Genomic DNA, 21,915 nt, shown 5'->3' with positions numbered 1-21,915 from the left:
CTTCAACACGTTCCATCCTTGAAGAATGCCACAAGTAATTATACAGTCACTGATTTCCTTTTTAAAATATTTACAGTAGGCTATTTCTTTCCTTTACAGTCATGAACTTGTTCCAGCCCTTACATTTATTTTAAGTGATTGTCTTGCTTTCCTGCTGTGTTATCAATTGTAATATGAACTATAATTTATATTGTTTTTATGATGCACAGAATTGATGCAGATTTTTTATTGACGGAAAATCTGAGAACCGGAACTTTTTCTTTTAACGCTAGAATCCTTTATTTTAAAATGGTATCACCATTTGATTCTTGGAGAATATATCTCGGGCCTATAAATGCCTCGAGTTTAGTTCAACTGTCGTACCCCCACCAGAATCCAAAATATACGCCTTTTCTACGCCAATGTTTGTGCATTGTATCGCCTCAACGGTGGCATATCTGGCCTTTTCCTCAGCTTTTTATCAAAATGAGCACTGTTGCAGAGTATCTTTAATGTGGATATTACATGTTGCTGCTGAGAARGTAATTACATTAATCTCCAATTGCAGCTGACTCTTCATACAGCATGTGCTGCCTTTCCAGCTGCTTGTCAGCCATCAAGTGTTCAYGACGTGTAACTTCAAAATACATAAATCATCCCTGTATGCTACGTTTTGTATCATGATGCGAAATGCATCATACATGGATGAGTTCTGTATTTTGAAAGTTGCATATTTTAACTGGATGGCTGACAAGCAAATGTCCTGTCATTGGACTAACAAAACAAATACCTAGAGTCCTGCCGACTATCTTCGTAAATGGAAGAAAACAACTGAGAGACCTACCTGAATTTACCCAAAAGAATTAACGCAACAGTTGAGAATAATTAACGTAGCCAGTCAGGAGAATGAGGTTAGGATAGGAAAAGGGTTAGGGTTAGCTAAAATGGTMGTTTTCAACAACTGTGGTCCCCGACGCGCCCACTCGTTGGAGCTAAACTGTTCTAGGCACAACTTCAGAAACTATCAGTCCCGACAAACCATCAGTATTATAACACCGGTACTCAGTTCTGTTGAGCTCCTGCCAAAGTCATGCAAAACACCACAATGGAGAAAGACATGACACGGCAGTGTAAACACTTTCCCCCTGTCAAGTTCTGAATGTCCAAAGTGAGCATCTTCAGCATCCCATAATGTGGTATGACATCAGGCTTTTCCCTCTGCTGGTCGCGTTTGGCATCTTTTACAAAACTATTCACATATGAACAAATAATGTTTTAGCAGAGAGTTTGCATTAATTTAATGTGGTGCATGTCAATGCTACCTCAAACATTCTCTACATTTCTCAAGTAAAGCAAGGACCATACAACCTCACCTTCCCAAAGACATTTCCAATATTGACAATGTTTACAATTAGCTTTCATTCATGGACAAATAACAATAGTTTTTAAAGCATGTAAACAGTGTAAGTTCCCCAAAAGTAGATGTCCAAGCTCAACTAAAGTATAGAGGGTAGGAGGGGAAACATAATGCACAAGTGAACAACAATGCTGTTCTTCCCCTCAATAAGGCATGACATCTTGAGACTGGGGAGCAGGATATAAGGGAACACCTTCCCGTTATGTTCGGAATATAACTGAATGTTTTTATCTGCATGAGATCTGGTTTGTCAGATTGTCGAACATTTACATCAGGTGTTACTGCGACAGCCGATGTGATACGTTCCACACACTGTGCAGTAGAAGTACATATTCAACTGATTGTCGTTCCCAATGACTCGTTTAAATTGCTCAGGGAGGACATAGTATTTCAGACGTTAAAAAGCTGGTGAATTTTTTCCTCAGTACCAGTATAATTTTCATCACGTGGCACAAACAATGAGAATGAATAGGATAATCCTGATTATAAACTGGTGGTTCGAGCCCTGGAAGCTGATTGGCTGACAGCCGTTGTATACCACGGTTATGACAAAAAAAATATTTTACTACTCAAATAGTTGGTAACCCGTTTAATATAGCAATAAGGCACCTTGGGGTTTGTGATATATGGCCAACAAATAGCTCTTAGCCGTGGTATGTTGCCATATACCACACCTCCTCGGGCTTATTGCTTAGTTAATATTGTGCCACGTGTATTCCACCCATCTGATGTACTTGACATATACTATGAGACACACACTATATACAACATAAAAAATAAACATCACTTACACATTAACATCAGACTTTGGCTTGGGGGACAGGAGGGCAGAGTGCATTTTCACTTCAAATATATGGACATTAAATTGAAGATTATACATGAAACACACTCCTTTTTAGTCTTTCTTTCCTCTGGGATGGATAAACTTGCTGGAGCAGACAGTGACCCCAAGTAGCACAGAGAGATAGTGCACGTCTTACAGAGAACGAGAGAGATTAATGATTGGGAAGAAATGCTTTAGGGGTAATCATGGCACAGGGCGAACGTAAGAGCTATAGGAGGATAGGTCCTCTTAAGAGCTATTGGAGGAGGATAGGTCCTCTTTGCTGTCCGTTTGTGCAGGAAATTCCCCCCTTCACAATTAGTTGAGGAGTCCACCCTCGGTCACAGTCGTGAGGAGTGTTTCCCAGGGTCAGTAACACGTTTCCCTCTGTGTCTCTTGGTGAATCACTGTATATACTGTACAGATGGGGCACAACACTGAATGAATCTGGGATTACAATATTGTGGATATGTTTCATTGAAGCTTTTCTCCGCAAGTCCTCGCTTGGTTGAATTTTCTGGTGTGTGTTTATACAATGCCTGATAGATCAAAGTTCAAAGTCATAGGGAGGTCAGAGATGCAAATAGCCATGACCAACCAATAAGTACATCCACTGCTGGCCAATAGGGCGCTCCGATTAGCCTTCATCTTCTCCAGGCGCTTGGCCAGGTGGCTGTTACTGGCCTCCAGCTCACAATCCTGTCCAGGGCAGACCTCAGCTAGAGAAATGGAGAGAAAAAGTTTAGAGTTTGAGAGGGGAGAAGCAACCTAAAGGCAACAACGTATACCTGGCGTAGACTTGAGGCAAAAAAATGTGGGGTTGACATACTAGATATGACCCAATGAACTTGTGGGTTCTGTGATTCTTTGTTGTTTGGTTGTTTTGTAAACCTGACATTATAGTAGCCTACCTCTCTCTGTAGCTTGCGTTTCTCCACTTTGAGCTCGTCCTCTACTTTCTCTGCGCTCTCAGAGGCCGACTTGTAACGAGTCACTGACCCTCCAACCGGATGATCTGGCCAAGAGAGAAATGAGGGGGTGAATAAATGGATTGATAGATGAAATGTGATATGCCTCATACTAGACTGAACACATGACTTACGGGACATATCCATGGAGCTCCTAGTGGAGCAAATGGTCAATAGTCTCCAACCAGACTGTACAAGATACTGTTATTATCTCACGTATTACCATGAGGAACGGGATTGGTCAGGTGTTTCATGGATATAGTCATACAGGTCTTCCTCTGTCTAGGAAACTAAAACGGTCCTTACATCTGTTCCAGGGCTGTGACTTCCTGTTCTGATTTCACCGTTTAAACTTGAGTGTCACTGATTTGCCGGTTGGCATCCCTGTAGAAGAAGAAATAAAGAATGAAGGATGTTGTATAGGTTTCATAATGTATACTACACTCACATGCTACTTACTCGATGGTACAGAAGTGTGACATTGCGTAGGGCAGACGGGCTCCGTCAGCCGTCGCCCCGGCCCTCTAGACTTGAGAACATGACCTTCGATCGATGCTACATTCGTACTAAACAGTGTATACTTGTCTGACGTTGCACATACAATCAGGACATAAACTACTGTCTAGTAAGTAGTGTTTGAAGTCGAGTGTGGGCCATGCCGTTCTCAATCCGTCCTCTCAGGACTCAAACCCTCTGTGCGTTTCCTGTTTCCCCTCCAGCTGAGACTTCAGCCTCTTCACCTGATAGCTAAATCTCCCTCTCATCAACTATTTCCTCAGTCTGACTTCTGCAATACAAACAGACAGCTGACTTTGAATCAACACATGAACCTAACAGTTGGTTAGTATAGGTGGTTTGAGTAGTCGAGGTCAGTAATAGAGTAGTTTTGTACGTCAAAATTACCACACGTTCAATTAACTAGCTTGTTTTTTAGTTTCTAATCTGTATTATTTTTTTAATAGATACACACACATTGTACTTAATTACCAGATTTTTTTGTAATATATACAAGTACCAGTCAAAAGTTGGACACACCTACTCATTCAAGGGTTTTTTCTTATTATTTTTACTATTTTCTACATTGTAGAATAATAGTGAAGACATCAAAACTATGAAATAACACATATGGATCATGTAGTAAGAAAAAAGTGTTAAACAAATCAAAATATATTTAGATTTTAGATTCTTCAAAGTAGCCACCCTTTGCCTTGATGAGAGCTTTGCACACTCTTGGTATTCTCTCAACCAGCTTCATGAGGAATGCTTTTCCAACAGCCTTGAAGGAGTTCCCACATATGCTGGGCACTTGTTGCTGCTTTTTCTTTCACTGCGGTCAACTCATCCCAAACCATTTAATTGGGTTTGAGGTCGGGTGATTGTGGGGCCAGGTCATCGGATGCGCACTCCATCACTCTCCTTGGTAAAATAGCCCTTACACAGCCTGGAGGTTGTGATGGGTCATTGTCCTGTTGAAAACAAATGATAGTCCCACTAAGTGCAAACAGATGGGATTGCATATCACTGCAGAATGCTGTGGTCGCCATGCTGGTTAAGTGTGCCTTTAATTATAAATATTCACTGACAGTGTCACCAGCAAAGCACCATCACACCCCTCTTCCATGCTTCATGGTGGGAACCACATATACGGAGATCATCCATTCACCTACTCTGTGTCTCACAAAGACACTGCGGTTGGAACCAAAAAAAAAAACGCAATTTGGACTCATCAGACCAAAGGACAGATTTCCACCAGTCTAATGTCCATTGCTAGTGTTTCTTGCCAAGCAAGTCTCTTCTTATTATTGGTGTCCTTTAGTAGTGGTTTATTTGCAGCAATTCAACCATGAAGGCCTGATTCACGCAGTCTTCCTCTGAACAAGTTGATGTTGAGATGTGTCTGTTACTTGAATCTGGAAAGCATCTATTTGGGCTGCAATTTCTGAGGCTGGTAACTCTAATGAACTTATTCTCTGGGGTGGCAGTAGCCTAGTGGTTAGAGTGTTGGACTTGTAACTGAAAGGTTGCAAAATCAAATCCCTGAGCTGACAAGGTAAAAATCTGTCATTCTGCCCCTGAACAGGGCATTTAACCCACTGTTCCTAGGCTGTCATTGAAATTAAGAATTTGTTCATAACTGACTTGCCTAGTTAAATAAAGGTAACATTTTTAATATTTTTAACCTGCAAGAGGTAACTCTGGGTCTTCCTTTCCTGTGGCGGTCCTCATGAGAGCCAGTTTCATCATAGTGCTTGATGGTTTTTGTGACTGCACCTTGAAGAAATGTAAACGTTCTTGAAATTTTCCGGATTGACTGACCTTCATGTCTTGGTAAGATGGACTGTCGTTTCTCTTTGCTTATTTGAGCTGTTCTTGCCATAATATGGACTTGGTCTTTAACTATTTGGCTATCTTCTGTACCCACCCAACCTTGTCACAACACAACTGATTGGCTCAAACGCATTAAGAAGGAGAAATTCACAAATGAACTTTTAACAGGCACACCTGTTCATTTAAATGCATTACAGGTGATACTTGACGCTGTGAAGATGCAAATGTGCAAAGTGTCATCAATTCAAAGAGTGGCTACTTTGAAGAATCTCATATATAAACAATATTTTAATTTGTTTAACACTTTTTTACTACATGGTTCCATATGTGTTATTTCATAGTTGTGATGTCTTCACTATTATTCTACAATGTAGAAAATGTAAAAAAGAAAAGAAAAACCCTGGAATGAGTAGGTGTGTCCAAACTTTTGACTGGGACTTATAAATAGACAGTATATATTTAATTCATTGCAATTATAAACATTTCACCCCACTGATACAATCTGCAGTCATTGAAAACCTGAGAATATGGGACAAGTTGCTTACCACTGAAATACTGTAAGTATGTTGGAGGGACTGTGAGTATGGATGAAAAGTAGTTTAAAACAGCTGACACATACAAATGAGTGGAGATACATGTCATGGGATTGATATATTCTCCCACTATTACCTATTTAATCATGTAATTGTTTATCTAGTATGTTGCATGTAAAAACCTGACACATGACAATACAGAATTGTTGTTGTGTAATATAATCCTGTCCCCTGTGCATAAGGAAGCTTGGTGAGGTTTATGGAACCCAGAATCAGTGAGGGTATGCAATAGTGCAAAATAAAACAAAACCAATCGCTCTTCAACATGGTTCATTTATTCAAGGCACTAAATAAGTCATTAAATAAAACATGTAATTCCTTTGAGTAAAAAAAGAAACCCACAGAGACTGACTGCAAACCCAGTCAGTAGTCTATTACCATCAAATAACACTTTGAGAGTACAGTGATCATCAACTATGTTTACTTTGCAAGGATCTTTGCCTTGCCCTTTCTATTGCCTTTAGTTTCCTTTCTTACACCTCTCTCCTGTTTCTGGGCTTCTTCCACTGGGGGCGCTCTCTCTCTCCTCCTCCACCGCCTCGGGTAATGGCTGTATCTCTTGGCCAAGTGCCGAGGGTCCGGGTGACGAGCTGATGTGCTCTTCTTCTACGGTAGATAGTTTCCTCCTTTTTCACAAGTAGAACGGCTTCTTCACAACTGTCTATATATCAGTGGCCCCATCGTTTAACTCATTGTCTCCCCTGCTGGTGAACTTGTTGAAGCCTCCCCTGTTCTGTCTGTTGTCTCCTGAATGGTCCGCTGCTGGAGATTCTCCTCATAGATGTTCTCCTCAGATGCACCATTCTTCTCTCTCTACACAAACTGGGTGTTCTGACTGATCCTGTCTGGGCTGGGCTCTACCTCCTCTGTCCTGTCCAAGATAACCTCTCCATTAGAGTCGCTGATCCTCTGAGTTATAGCTACATCCAGTGAGTTTTCCGTCAGTACTTGATCACTCTCGGATAGTTTACATGTACATTTACAGGTACATCCTTGTTTCTCCCTTGATTCTGCTACATCCATCTTCTGATACACTTGAGACTCCTGGTAAGGTCATTTCTAAGCTGGTCTCTAGCCTCTCTGGTAAATCAGGGATCACCTGTTCGTCTAGTTTAGTCTTCCCTCCTCTGTTATGATAGGTGTTACCGTTTTGTAAGAGATAGTGGATGGGGGCTCCTTTGCCTGAAGCTCTTTAGTATTTGGTTCATCTTCCTTCATGCACATAGAGATTCCTGCAAATCTGATCTGGCTTGCTCTCCACTGAACCGACTCCAGCTCTTCAGCCTCTCAGATAATTTCTGTCCGTCAGAGTCTGTGATCTTTGGCACAGTTCCACAGAGCTTTCTGTACTGAAATGATCATTCTTATGTTGCTGAGTTCTAGAGAATTCTGTCCATCTTTCTCAAATTCACTTAAGGTGTTTATTATGAGCTGATCTGTCTTGATTCCAACCTCGTCAGGACATTCAGAGATAAACAGTTCAATAGAGACTGTAGATGAGATAGCAGATGTTCCAGTAGATGTTACTTGGCCAGTCTCTGCTGATGCCCTGGTTTATTCTTCATCTTCATCCCTATTGTTTCTGTTTTGTTAATGACCCTGAGAGATGTGATTTTGGGCTGGTCTTTGCCTCCCTAGACATACAGAAATCCTCAGAATCATTTTAATCATCTCAGATTCCGTGATCCTTGAGTTTTCTGGAATGACTTGATCTTTAGTCCCAGGATCATACTTCTGGGTGTTTCTCTCCTTGCAGGTCACTTTGAGATTCACTTTGGATTTGACTAAGAGGGGCCTCTGTCTCAACACAGAGAGTTGGGCCAGAGATGTCCTGTTCTTCAAAGTCAGTAGACATAGCTGTGAGAAGCTCTGTGTTTTCCCGTCCATTCTCAGGTTTGTGTTTTCCTCACATTGTCCGTCAGTGCCACCGCTTACTGTACAGCTTCCTTGTTACTTTCTCCACTGTTTTCCTCATTCCTGCCTGTTCCAGAGATTCTGGTTCAAATCCTCTTTGATTCACCCCATCTCCATTGTCACCGCTACCATCTGTATTTTCCTTTTGAACAAAAATGGCTCCCTCAAGTTCAGCAGGTTCCACCAGGGTTTCTGTGTCGCAGTATTGGGGTTTCTCTACTTCATATTCAACCGAGTCTCTTGTCACAAAAATGCACGAAAATGGCTTCTTCAGGTGCAGCAACATCCACCTGGGTCTCTTGGTCACAGTACTTGGACTGCTCTGCTTCAGTGTCTGTTTGTTGCTGCAGGCTGTCATTCAACTTGTCTTGGTTCAACTTGTCAGAAGAGTCTATCTGCAGTAGTGCCCTCTCCTGGTCATTGTGAGTAGTTGTCAGCCTCATGTAGAAGTCTGCTTCCCCCTGGTGTCCCCACCTCACCATGGTCCAACTGCATCTCTGGTGCTTCGCCTGGAAGATCACAGGGAATAGATTGGAGGGCCAAACACAGCTCATTCTTCAGCGTCTGAGAGTGCAAGCACGGAAATTCAATGATTGCTGGAGGGAATTATTGGAGCCATTTGTAGAGAATACAATCAAGGCCTTGATCCCGGCTGAATTAGAATGCAGAATCAGCAACTGACTCAACAGGATTATTAACATTATGATGATAATCCCACGGAGGACAATACTGCAAAACAATGACATCAGAAAAAAGAAAAGAAAGCCAACCATCCTCGTTTTGTATCCCATCATGCAACACAAACATAACCCTGACATTTCTAGCGGTGATTCATCCGAATGACAGAAGAAAGTGAAATTAAAAACAGGACTGCACAATATCATTCAACATGATTTGAGTAGGATGGTGGTAAATAAAGCAGAGATCAGATATGAGCAATTGCACCGGTGGGTTATTTTCTTACCAAGCATGCTCTCCCCGCAGATATGGCTGGGACTCCTGAGCCAATCGGGAGGTAGAGTCTGCACTGAGAGGCCCGTCAATCATCTGTCCTGCATCCCCATTGGTGGTTACTTCAGGTGACAAGCACTATCCCATTTTCTGATTTGGGAGAGAACGAGCAAAATAAATCTGAATAGTCTTTCAGAAAGTATTTTTTCCCATTAGAACTTCCTATTGTTCTAGTGTTTGCTGACATGGACATGGAGGCCCTCTTTGAAGTCATGATGAGGAAACCTTCACTCAGCAGTACTTCAAGGTGCTGTACTTCAGAGTGTCTTTGAGGTGGACCACCTGATCCTGAGCTTATCCCGCTCATCCCGCACGCCGGCGTCTGAGAATTCCCTCTGCCTCTCTAAGGCCTGAGCCATACCAAGCAGCAGCAGCAGGGGGAGGAGGAGGAGGAAGAGTGGGTAAAGAAGGGAAGGATAAACACAGTAAAGGAAGAGAGAAGCATTGAGGGAAAAAGAGATACAGTGGAAATGTCTTGGTTAGTTTGGAGCGTTAAACTTGAGTAGCTGACAGGAATGGAAGCGTTTTCTGTAGAACTTCCTGGAGCATTGATGCGGCTAACAGTTTGGGGTTCACCCTCTATTCCGAGCGTACCCCAATCTTTTTCTCCTTCCATCCGAGGGTCTCCTGCAGGTCGGAGATCTCCCTAACACAGCTGTCCCGTTTGAGACGGAGCTGGCCCTGTCTCTTATACACATCTAGATGTGTATAAGAGACAGCCCTAACACAGCTGTCCCGTTTGAGACGGAGCTGGCCCACCTCCTGGCCACGGGACAAAAGCAAGATGGAGGAGAAGAAGGGACAGAGGAAAAGGGAGGGACAATCAGCATGCAGAGAGTATGCAGCAGGAAAAGAGACTACAGTAAGTTTAGGAAGAGACCTAAGTTAGATCTATGTTAGTGTTATGTTCTGAGTGGAAGTACTGTTTTTGTTACCGTATTGTTGTTAGCAGGAAGTCTTTGCGATGACCTGAGTACTCACGGTTAGCAGTTCTTCACTCTGTTTCAGCGTCTCTCTCATCTCGTTAAACTGGCGCTGCAGAACACTGTGGGCGTGCCTCTCCCTCTCAAACTCCTTGGCCTTGTCGTTGTACTCTCGTTTAGACTCGTACAGCTGCTCCTCCAGCTCAATGAGCGAGTCCTTCAGCGTGTCCACCTGGTACATGAGGTTGGACTTCTCGTTGTGTAGCTGGGCGTTGGACACCATGGCCTTACGGTACTTCTCCTCAGACTCCACCAGGGAGTCCTGTTGAGAGACAGAATGGAGGACAGTGGAGGGGTGAGAGGTCAGGGGAGAAACAAAGCRAAACAGTTAAGCAGTTAGTATCTCAACAACAACTACGCAGACGTTGTTCGTCTTCAACCGTGGAATACTTACTGTAATAATCGTGTTTCTGGAGTCAACAAAATAATTCTAAAAACATGGACTGTAGACCATGGAACATCTCTTTCTCAGATATACTGTATGGTCCTTCTCATAGAAGTATCTCTATGGTCCTACCTTTATCTCTCGAATGGAGGCCTCTGTCTCTACTGAGATAGAGGTGTCACAGCTGCCTCTGCGAGAGGAGGGCCCGCCCAGCGATGCTAGAGTGGCTGCTGAGAGGGTAGAGGCAGTCCTGGAACCCTGGGAGGAAACAGGACAGGGCMGTCTTGAAGGCTGTTTCACAACAGACATATTCCCTACTTCATCTTTAATACATTAAAAGCTAGAGTTTCAGATCAGGCGTGTGACCCGTACCTTTTCCAGGAAGTCCCTGTCTGATCTCTCCTCCACCTGTAGAGGGAAAAACAACTTGGTTACTCTCAGGAGAGGAGATACACATATTTACAATGTCACTAATTTAGTTGATTGACACACCATAAATCGAGGCCCTGCCCATACTGTATCCGTCTCTGTATATCCACACACTGCATCACAACAAACATCTTTAGAGTCATTAACCCTCTCTGGATCCCCATCTGATTCTGAACCACGGAACCACTGGACACTACAGACAGAGTTAGTCATATCATATCCACTGGACACTACAGAGTTAATCTTATCATATCCCCTGCACACTACAGAGTTAATCATATCATATCACTGGCACTACAGCGTTAGTCATATCATATCCACTGGACACTACAGAGTTAATCACATCATGTTCACTGGACACTACAGAGTTAATCAAATCATGTTCACTGGAGACTACATAATTAAATTAGTCCTATCCACTAGACACTACAGAGTTAGTCCTATCCACTGGACACTACAGAGTTAATAATATCATATCCACTGGCACTACAGAGTTAATAATATCATATCCACTGGACACTACAGAGTTAATCTTATCATATCTACTGGACACTACAGAGTTAATCATTACATTTACATTCATATCTACTGGACACTACAGAGTTAATCTTATCATATCCACTGGACACTACAGAGTTAATATATCATATCACTGGACACTACAGCGTTAGTCATATCATATCCACTGGACACTACAGAGTTAATCACATCATGTTCACTGGACACTACAGAGTTAATCAAATCATGTTCACTGGAGACTACATAATTAAATTATGTCCCACTGGACACTACAGAGTTAATAATATCATATCCACTGGACACTACAGAGTTAATCTTATCATATCTACTGGACACTACCGAGTTAATCATTACATTTACATTCATATCTACTGGACACTACAGAGTTAATCATATCATATCCACTGGACACTACAGAGTTATCTTATCATATCCACTGAGACTACAGAGTTAATAATTATCTATCCACTGGACACTACATAGTTAATCTTATCATATCCACTGGACACTACAGAGTTAATCATATCATTATCCACTGGAACTACAGAGTTAGTAATATTCATATCCACTGGACACTACAGAGTTAATCATATCATATCCACTGACACTACAGAGTTAATCATATCATATCCACTGGACACTACAGAGTTAATCATATCATATCCACTGGACACTACAGAGTTAGTCATATCATATCCACTGGACACTACATAGTTAATCTTATCATATCCACTGGACACTACAGAGTTAATCGTATCATTATCCACTGGACACTACAGAGTTAATCATATCATATCCACTGACACTACAGTTAATCTATCATATCACTGACACTACATAGTTAATCTTATCATATCCACTGGACACTACATAGTTAATCTATCATATCCACTGGACACTACAGTTAATCATATCACTGGACACTACAGAGTTAATCATATCATATCACTGGACACTACAGAGTTAGTCATATCATATCCACTGGACACTACAGAGTTAGTCAATCATATTCACTGGACACTACAGTTATATCATATCACTGGCACTACAGAGTTAGTCCTATCATATCACTGGACACTACAGAGTTAGTCATATCATATCACTGAGGACTACAGAGTTAGTCATATCATATCCACTCCAGTCCAGGCTGCATGTTAGTTGTCAGTGTCACCCACACACCAATGCGTCCACACAGAGGCCCACCTCACATTGGCCAGGTCGGGACCATATATTCTTTGCTTGTACCAAAGCTGCAGTCTTTGTAATGTCCACCAAGGGCATAAGGAACCTGAGCACTGTCAGCTGTCTATGAGCATCCCTTGGGGCAGAGGACACACAGGACAGACCATAGAGTTCAGTTCTCTGGACAATACACTCTTCATTGGGATGATAATAAGTGGGCATCATTTAACAGAATAGAGAAGAGAGAAAGGGATGTAAGGACTAGGCCTAAAGAAGGCTGCGGGTTAGAGGGAGTGGACCAATGAAGAGAGCTCACCACTGGGCTGGCACGGCAGAGCTGGCCCTGGACGAGGCCCGAGAGTTGGAGCCCAGAAAACCACTGTAGTCTGAAGGCTGGCACAAAAAGAAGATGGATAAAATAGGAAAAGAGAAGAAATGAAAAAGAGAGAGAGACGTTAGTCACAGAGTTTGTCAGTCAGCAAGCAGGGACAGACAGCTGCAAGCAGGACAGACAGCTGAAGCAGGACAGACAGAGCTGAAGCAGGGACAGACAGAGCGGAAGCAGGGACAGACAGAGGGAAGCAGGGACAGACAGCTGAAGCAGGACAGACAGAGCGGAAAGCAGGACAGACAGAGCGGAAGCAGGGACAACAGAGCGGAAGCAGGACAGGACAAGCGGAAGCAGGGACAGACAGAGCGGAAGCAGGGACAGACAGAGCGGAAGCAGGGACAGACAGAGCGGAAGCAGGGAACAGAACAGAGCGAAGGCGGGACAGACAGAGCGGAAGCAGGGACAGACAGAGCGGAGCAGGACAGACAGATCGGAGCAGGACAGACAGAGCGGAAGCAGGGACAGACAGAGCGGAAGCAGGGACAGACAGAGCGGAAGCAGGGACAGACAGAGCGGAAGCAGGGACAGACAGATCGGAAGCAGGGACAGACAGATCGGAAGCAGGGACAGACAGATCGGAAGCAGGGACAGACAGAGCGGAAGCAGGGACAGACAGAGCTGGAGAGACAAGGGAATACATTGATAGACAAGTCAACCAGGCCCTGTTAGACCAAAGACAACCCTCCCACACATCAAAAACCCAGACACATACAATTCCATGCGTATGCTCCACTCTAGACTCCACCATTGTAGACATACTGCAAACCCCACGCAACAAAGTCACAATCAAACTGTGACTTGACACAGTGTTTGCAAAGGTCATCGACACACAAGACGCACTGTAAGATAATTCAGGATGGTTATTGGTTGAATACAGCTAACTGAAAACATGGATTCCTTCTTCTGGAAGTCTGAAATCCACAGGTGGGAAAGACAAGAAACCCCAATAGAAAGAAGTAGTGGGGTGACGACACTGTCATGCAGACTTCTCCTGGGGTGGCCAACCCTCCTACTGGAGAGAATCAGGTGTGTTCAAGCAGGGCTGGAATAAAAGCCTGCACACCCAGAGGAGGGTGGGTCGACCCCACAATGCAATTCCACGTTGGCACATGGGGCATGCCAAGCAAGGCCCCCTCATCAGGGTAACACAGTGATACATTCCATGCATGCTGTCTATTCAAGCCTCCCTTTTGATTTGAAAACCGTCACAACAACCACAATTCTAGACACACTTGAAAACCCCACACAGTCTCACTAGGACTTTGCACTGTGTTTCCAAAAGTCATCAACACACAAGACAGGGTGGGAATTAGCGGAATACAACGAGTTAAAGAAGGAGTCCTTGTTTGGTGAGTCTGATAAAAACAGAAGACACCACTGACCCTGATAGAAGTAGAGACTGACAACACTGTCATGCAGACAGACTATGGCCAGGGCTGGCCAACTGTCTTCCCAGAAACCTATTGGATGTGTAGGCTTTTGCTCCAGACCTGCTCCAATACAAATGGTTCTACTAATCAGCTGCTCATCTGGGTGTTGATTAGCTGAATCATGTTAGAGCAGGGCTGGAACAAAAGCCTGCATACCCAGTAGCTCGTATCTCTCCAGGAGGAGGGTTGACCACCGCTGGACTATGCAGTCCCATGTTGCCACAGGGGGCATGCCAAGCAACCTCCCTCAGGGTAAGAGAGGGGGCGTCAGCGCTTCTTACACCGCGAGAGATGGAGCCACTAAAGCGCCGTGTGCTACTCTGCACAGCCTCGTCACACACAGAGCCCTGTAGATAGGAGAGAGACACACACACACTGCATCAGGCTTCACCTCACAAACACACACACAAACACACACACACACACAGCATCAGACTTCACCTCACGCACACACACACGCATACATACACACTCTGGATCAGACTTCAACTCACAATCACACACACACAAACACACACACACACTGCATCAGACTTCACCTCACAAACACATACACAAACACATACACACTGCATCAGACTTCACCTCACAAACACATACACAAACACATACACACTGCATCAGACTTCACCTCACAAACACATACACACTGGATCAGACTAYACCTCACGCACGCACACATACACATCCATCTCAGTAATCATGCAGGAAAAGGGCCAGTCTTATAGCATGCCACCTTGAAGACACCACTGTACTTCTGCAACTCAGCTTACTGTCTCACGTTCTCCTTAACACATCAAAGTGTTTTGGAAATGTAACTTTTAGGGCCAGGACTGTATGTGGGTCTTGATAACATCTAGCCCCTCTGCCAAACCATTCTCACATGCCTTATAATGAAACTAGCAATGACACATCACAGATCTATCTATCTACTGTCTAAACAGGTGGTGAAGGGTCAGAGGTCATAGGAAAGAGGAACCAACCCTGTGACTCTGGGTGCGTGGGCCATCAATAAAGAGCATGGAGGGCTGAAGATGGACAGAGAGGGAAACAATCCAACATTCTACTGTAAGTGATAAACAACAGTGATTCTATCTAGTATGTACAACTGGAAAAAGCTCTACGTTTTGAGAATCTCCTATTCTGTCATTCTAAGAAACCAACAGGAGGGTGAGGTTGAGTGGGTAGGGAAGGAGGGAGAAGTTGAGTGGGTAGGGAAGGAGGGGGTGAGTGGGTAGGGAAGAAGGGAGAGGTTGAGTGGGTAGGGAAGGAGGAAAGGAGAGGGTGAGTGGGTAGGGAAGGGAAGGAGGGAGAGGGTGAGTGAGTGGGTAGGGAAGGAGGAAAGGAGAGGGTGAGAGGGTAGGGAAGAAGGAAAGGAGAGGGTGAGAGGGTAGGGAAGAAGGAAAGGAGAGGTTGAGTGGGTAGGGAAGGAGGGAGAGATTGAGTGGGTAGGGAAGTAAGGAGGGGAAAAGGGAAATGGCAAAAGGTGGAGCAGCATTGGGAAATGGAAAGAGGGATGAGACGTGAAGGAGAGAGGAATAAATGAGTGGGGACAGACCCGGCCATTTTGAGTGGAATTTTGATGTCTGAGGGAGGGGAGACTGTTGGAGCTGCAGTACAGATCAGATGAGAAGTTTCTCTACAACGCCACAACACACACAGAGAGAGAGAGAGAGACACAGAGATGAGGGGAGAGTGAAAGAGAGAGAAACAAAATAAGAATAGAGAAATGATTCCTCTGGAAAATGAACCCAACAGAGAGAGATAAAATATGTCAACTCCTTTGACAAGAGACCAAAACAAAAAGGCATGTTGTTATGTCTAGAGGCATTTCAGACATTCATTAGTGACAGTTATTATGACAAGGGAAGTGCGGTGACAATACAGTGGACAACCAGACCGTCCTGTTAAACCACGTTCACTGTCTGGGGTGTGCTGATAACTAGTTGGGTTATGAGCCATTTCAAGCGCATGCATGCCTTCCCGGCCAAAAGTCTACCGTTTCATTACCATAACAACTGTCTGTGTACYAGTGTTAACTTAGTCCTACTAGCCTAGCTTATAACCATGTAGTCTTGCTTGTTTGATAATGCCTCAACTCTCAGTGTGTGAACCTTGTGTGTCTTCAAAACCCCTTTTTAATAGAACACCTTCACCGTCAGTGATTCCATCATCATCACCTCAGATTTAAATAGAGGTGTTTTTCACACGACAGGTGGCGTTCCCACATCAGGCGGGGTCCCATCGCCATATTGGGACGAGGCATGGAGGAGTTCCTTTAAAAAGGTAGAGAGAAAATCGCCCAGACTTTTGCAACGGTTAAACCATGTTTCAAAGGCCACATTCCAACTCTGATACCGGAGACATGTACCGGAATGTTACCTCAGTCGTGTGTAGTATCTCTGAGACATCATGACACATGGAGGAAGAGACTTTTACAACCGTCTCATTGCTGACAWWCTTGATGTCAAATATGACCGGTGGGAGTTCAATGAGCTGTGTGTTATGTCAGGGCCCTATTCAGCCTGGATAGCTGAAGCGTTACAGATTGCGTGATGGAAATGTAGAGGTGATTTCCCATTGAGCCRACATACGCAGCGCTTACGGTGAAWGCAGTCTYCGCTAACGTGGGAACRTTGCCTTTACTGCAGCGATACAGATTGAATGGAGCTCTTAGTCTGTCCTATAYACAGTAGGCCTTATACTAGGAGATGTTAGAGAAGCAGGAAGTAGATATCATAGAACTAGTCATTTAATAGGATCTCTATGGTRTATACTAACCCTAAGGCTTCCTCGGCTCCCCACAGACATCCGTTCCTCATCGTCTGAGATCTGGGAGGGAAAGGGACACATAAACACAAACACACAACAATCAATCAATGCACAAGGTGTATCATTGTGGGTTGTTGAGCTGTAGCAGTGGATTGAAGCTGCCCCTAGACACTGACCTAAAAGTTCCCATTTGAATCCTAACCCAGTTCTGCTTTGGATTTGGAGAGGATGAGCTGATCCTAGAGCTGTGTATAGAGGCAGCCTCTACCTCAGAGCGTTCCGGAATCATTACTTATATACACAATAACATACAGAAAAGAAAGCACATGTTTGTCAGACAGGCCGTATAACGGTAGAGAGAGGGGAGATGGGGGAGTCAGGCTGTATAACGGTAGAGAGGTGAAGACAGGGGGAGTCAGGCAGGCCGTATAACGGTAGAGAGGAGAAGACAGGGGAGTCAGGCTGTATAACGGTAGAGAGGTGAAGACAGGGGGAGTCAGGCTATATAACGGTAGAGAGGGGAGATGGGGGAGTCAGGCTGTATAACGGTAGAGAGGAGAAGACGGGGACTCAGGCCGCATAACGGTAGAGAGGAGAAGACAGGGGGAGTCAGTCCGTATAACGGTAGAGAGGAGAAGACAGGGGGAGTCAGGCCGTATAATGGTAGAGAGAAGACAGGGAGAGGATACAGACCGACGTGTGTCTCCGTGAAGGACGGGAGGAGTACTTCTCACTCTCCTCCTGGAAGGCCCGGAAGGAAAGAGGAAAAGAAAGTACCCGGTTAAAGGTTAGAGGTCAGGAGGAAAGGTCAAGGAAGTGGTTCTGGGTCTGCCACCAGATGTGGATTTTATAGACAACGACCAAACAAAAACACAACCTGCACGGGGCAAAACTGGATTGGTTTTGGGAACACTGGGGCTGGGCTGGGGTTATTTCCATTTCCATTCCTGTCAGTTGACCTGGATGGAGAACATCTCCAATTGACTGAAATTGAAATGGAATCAAACCCATATCTGGACATGACACTGCATGCGTTTATTTACAGAACACTACTTATGCATTCCCTGGCCTCTCTACTCTGATGCAGGCAGACTGCCACTGGTTAGACAAGCCCAGAGAGAGGTGGGGGTGGAGTGAGGAGGGTCTACTGTAAACTCCTAGGTCATGTGACATGGATTTAATCCTCCCGGTGGGTTGTCATGGCGATCCCAGTACCGTGAAAAGGGTTTAACCCCTGTCAGATGGCATGGGAGACCCCCGTAGCGGTACAGGATCTAGTGAAATGAGGATCAACTCTGTCCCTGTCTGGCCTGGGTTCACGCAGACCTTTAAAAAGCACACATGCTGCCCTGTGCTGCCTGAGAGCACCTACACATGCTGCCCTTGTGCTGCCTGAGAGCACCTACACATGCCAAGCTTCTAGGTCCAGCTATATCCAGGACAACTATTGATATTATCACAGGATGGGACATAGAAATAGAGAATACTAAACACATATATTGCACAACACAGGGGTGTGTGTGTTCAACACTGTGCATGCCTCACATTTACTAAACACTTCCTGGATGCAGGCGATGCAGGCAATGCACGTACACAGTGAAACACTACTATACCTAGGGTTTGCAGTAAGCGTTCAAAGACAGTATATTATATTATACCAGTGTGCAGTAAGCGTTTCAATAGACAGTGTATATTATATTACCAGTGTGCAGTAAGCTGTTTCAATAGACAGTATATATTATATTACAGTGTGCAGTAAGCTGTTCAACAGACAGTGTATATTATATTACCAGTGTGCAGTAACTGTTTCAATAGACAGTATATATTATATTACCAGTGTGCAGTAAGCTGTTCAACAGACAGTATATATTATTACCAGTGTGCAGTAAGCTGTTTCAACAGACAGTGTATATTATATTATCAGAGTCATCATGCAGTCACAGCAGTCTAGCAGAAACTAGCAGGGATCTTATACTGCAGTACACGTCCTACCATCCACTGCTCAATGTGGCCCCATTTGGTTGTCCAGACCATAGTATTTCTGGGGGCGGAGAGGAGAGGGCAGGAAGAGGAAACCAGAGGAAGGAAGCATTAGAAAGGAAAGACAAGGAAATGGAAAGAGATAAAAGCGACTTGTTTTTAACAGTGCTGAACCCACAATAATCGTACATGTTAGACAAAAGAATACACAGCGAGTGATTTGATTTAGGTCAAGGGATTTGAAAGATACATTCATTGATCTTTGATCTGACAACGACAGTTAGCATTCAGATGCCAATAGGAGTGAAACGTGAACAGGAAGAGAGAAGGAGAAAATTTGAAGAAAGGAGGCTACCTTCTGGCTTTGAACACCTAAAACAAAATGGAGGCCTACCTTCTGGCTTTGATACATCTAAAACAACATGGTGGACAGAAGGAGCAGGACACCACGGAGAAGAGAAGGCAGGACAATAGGAAACAGTAGGTTAGGACATGTTGTTAGTATGGAAGGACGGGATTTTGGTAAAGTATATTACCACCGTGCAGAGGTGTGTGTGTGTCACCTCTTTCTGCTGTCTCTCCAGTTCCTTCATGCGTATCTCCCGTGCCTCTGCTCTGGCCGCCCGCTTCGCTGCCAGTCTCGCCTCAGCCTGAAGAAGACACAGACAGAGAAAGACAATATGCATTCAACAGGGTGTATGTATAACAGTCAAATCAAAGCAGACCACATAATATTCCATGGTCTCTAATCAGTATCTCTGCAGTGACTACCATTACTGCTAGCGTTAGCGTAAGCAAGCTGAGCAGAAAGTTCAACATAAAACTCAGTAAGCCCATTAGGTAAAGATGACACATTGAGCTGTGCTACTATCAAATAASTAATAATTTACATGGAAACAGTTAATKAAAYAATAGTTGATTATTAAGTTTCAAATGAGAGGGAAGCGTTACCATAGCAGCTAAGAGTGAGGGACTGGGAGCTTGGTGTWGAGGCTRTGGTTCCTGTCTTTCTGTTAGTGTTTACTATGCAGCKAGCTGGCTAATATAGCTTGAAACAAGCCTTTGAAGTTAAATTAGATCAGAGTGCTTTTAAGTCTGCCCGTCCTCAATAACCTTTAGCATTTGGTTATCAATGCTGCTGTGATCTCGTCACTCATTTCATTGTTTAAGAGAATACCATGATGACCAATAGCCATGCTTAACACACACACACACACACACACACGATTCTGAGCTGATTGCTGTATAGGTTCCAGGTAATCCACTTATTCTAATACACTGTATGATATTATATTTGTTAAAAAATATATATATATATTTAACTAAGCAAGTCAGTTAAGAACAAATTCTTATTTACAATGACGGCCTACCGGGGAACAGTGGGTTAACTGCCTTGTTCAGGTGCAGAACAACAGATTTTTACCTCGTCAGCTTGGGGATTCGATCCAGCAACCTTTCGGTTACTGGCCCAACACTCTAACCACTAGGCTACCTGCCGCCCATATTATTATTATTATTATATATTATCATTATTTGTTCTAAACATAGAACAAAAATGATTGGTACGTATGATCAGTCTTTTCTAGTTTCGCTTCAGTCTTTTCATGTTTAGCTTCAGTCTTTTCTAGTTCCGCTTCAATCTTTTCTAGTTTAGCTTCAATCTTATCTAGTTCCGCTTCAGTCTTTCTAGTTCCGCTTCAGTCTTTTCAGTTCCGCTTCAGTCTTTTCTAGTTTAGCTTCAGTCTTTTCTAGTTCCGCTTCAGTCTTTTCTAGTTCGCTTTAGTCTTTCTAGTTCCGTTCAGTCTTTCTAGCTTCGCTTCAGTCTTTTCACACACACACACACACACACACACCACACACACACACACACACACACACACACACACACACACACACACACACACACACCACACACACACACACACACACACACACACACACACACACACCACGTTTTAATGTCATCAGCTGATATCTGGTCTGGTGACATAGAGCTTCCAGACCAGCTATCAGAGGTCATGATTGCATCGACAAAAATGAATAAGTCCCGAGTCGTTCAGTGAAAGCTGAGATCAGGGCCCAAAATAAAATACTAAACAAATCACTGGCTATCTTACCTTCAACTGAGAAACTGCAGACAGAAAATCCATTCAGGACAGGAACCCACTACTTTAAGATTGTCTCTCTATTCCACAACCAAACCATACGAGAACGGCTTTCACTTTCTAGTTCACCACTGAAGTGGCCTTTAGAAACATATGCGCCTGTTTACAGCTTCTACCACAATCTTCAATCACAAGAATAAAAAGTGATTCTGAAAAACGCAGGACCAGCAGCAGCCACAAGAGGGGAGTGTTCCTATGTAGTTTTATTACTGAGAGAGGCTGTGGATGAGCCAGCATTTCTGTCTGGACACTGGTGAGGCACACCCACCCTCACTCTGACCATAACAACACTGCTTCCCCTAGCAACAGCCCAGCCTACAACCAAGCACATCTGATTCCCTTCAAAACATATTCAAATAATCAGATTCCACATTTTGATGTCCATGTCATCTTTAATGCTTGTTTCGTTATCTATTTGCAGAAGAGATCAAATCCGTAAGATCGTTGAGGATTCGATGGCACCATTCCAGTTCATCCTCTGTCATACTCTGAATGTGTATTAGTACTGTGAAGAGGGCAGTGGCATAGGGCCAAGCAGTGCTGGCAATGTGCGTCCACTGGATCCTTGGTATGGGGGGCCTGCAAACTCTCACTATCAAGTGTTGCATTGGCCTTCTAGGGATCTGCATAGCAGGCCCTAGAATTT

At 43.9% G+C, this 21,915-nt stretch overlaps 1 protein-coding gene across 1 annotated transcript; it reads right to left on the bottom strand.

The window, feature by feature from the left end:
- Positions 1 to 2,191: 2,191 nt before the first annotated feature.
- LOC112077883 (leucine-rich repeat flightless-interacting protein 2) lies at positions 2,192 to 21,351 on the bottom strand. Its single transcript, XM_070441862.1, is given in 17 exon segments — positions 2,192 to 2,914; positions 2,917 to 2,938; positions 3,131 to 3,380; positions 3,494 to 3,571; positions 9,275 to 9,320; positions 9,323 to 9,383; positions 9,628 to 9,720; positions 10,015 to 10,278; positions 10,534 to 10,659; positions 10,774 to 10,827; positions 12,862 to 12,924; positions 17,134 to 17,184; positions 17,818 to 17,865; positions 19,117 to 19,143; positions 19,145 to 19,165; positions 19,644 to 19,754; positions 21,222 to 21,351. Coding segments are annotated over 17 exon segments (1,515 nt in total). The 5' UTR covers positions 21,255 to 21,351; the 3' UTR covers positions 2,192 to 2,747.
- Between the last annotated feature and the right edge of the window lie 564 nt (positions 21,352 to 21,915).

This window comes from Salvelinus sp. IW2-2015, unplaced genomic scaffold, assembly GCF_002910315.2.
Source record: "Salvelinus sp. IW2-2015 unplaced genomic scaffold, ASM291031v2 Un_scaffold5020, whole genome shotgun sequence".
Taxonomy (NCBI): domain Eukaryota; kingdom Metazoa; phylum Chordata; class Actinopteri; order Salmoniformes; family Salmonidae; genus Salvelinus; species Salvelinus sp. IW2-2015.
The sequence above is the reverse complement of the archived record's forward strand: the minus strand, read 5'-3'. Positions and strand labels throughout refer to the sequence as shown.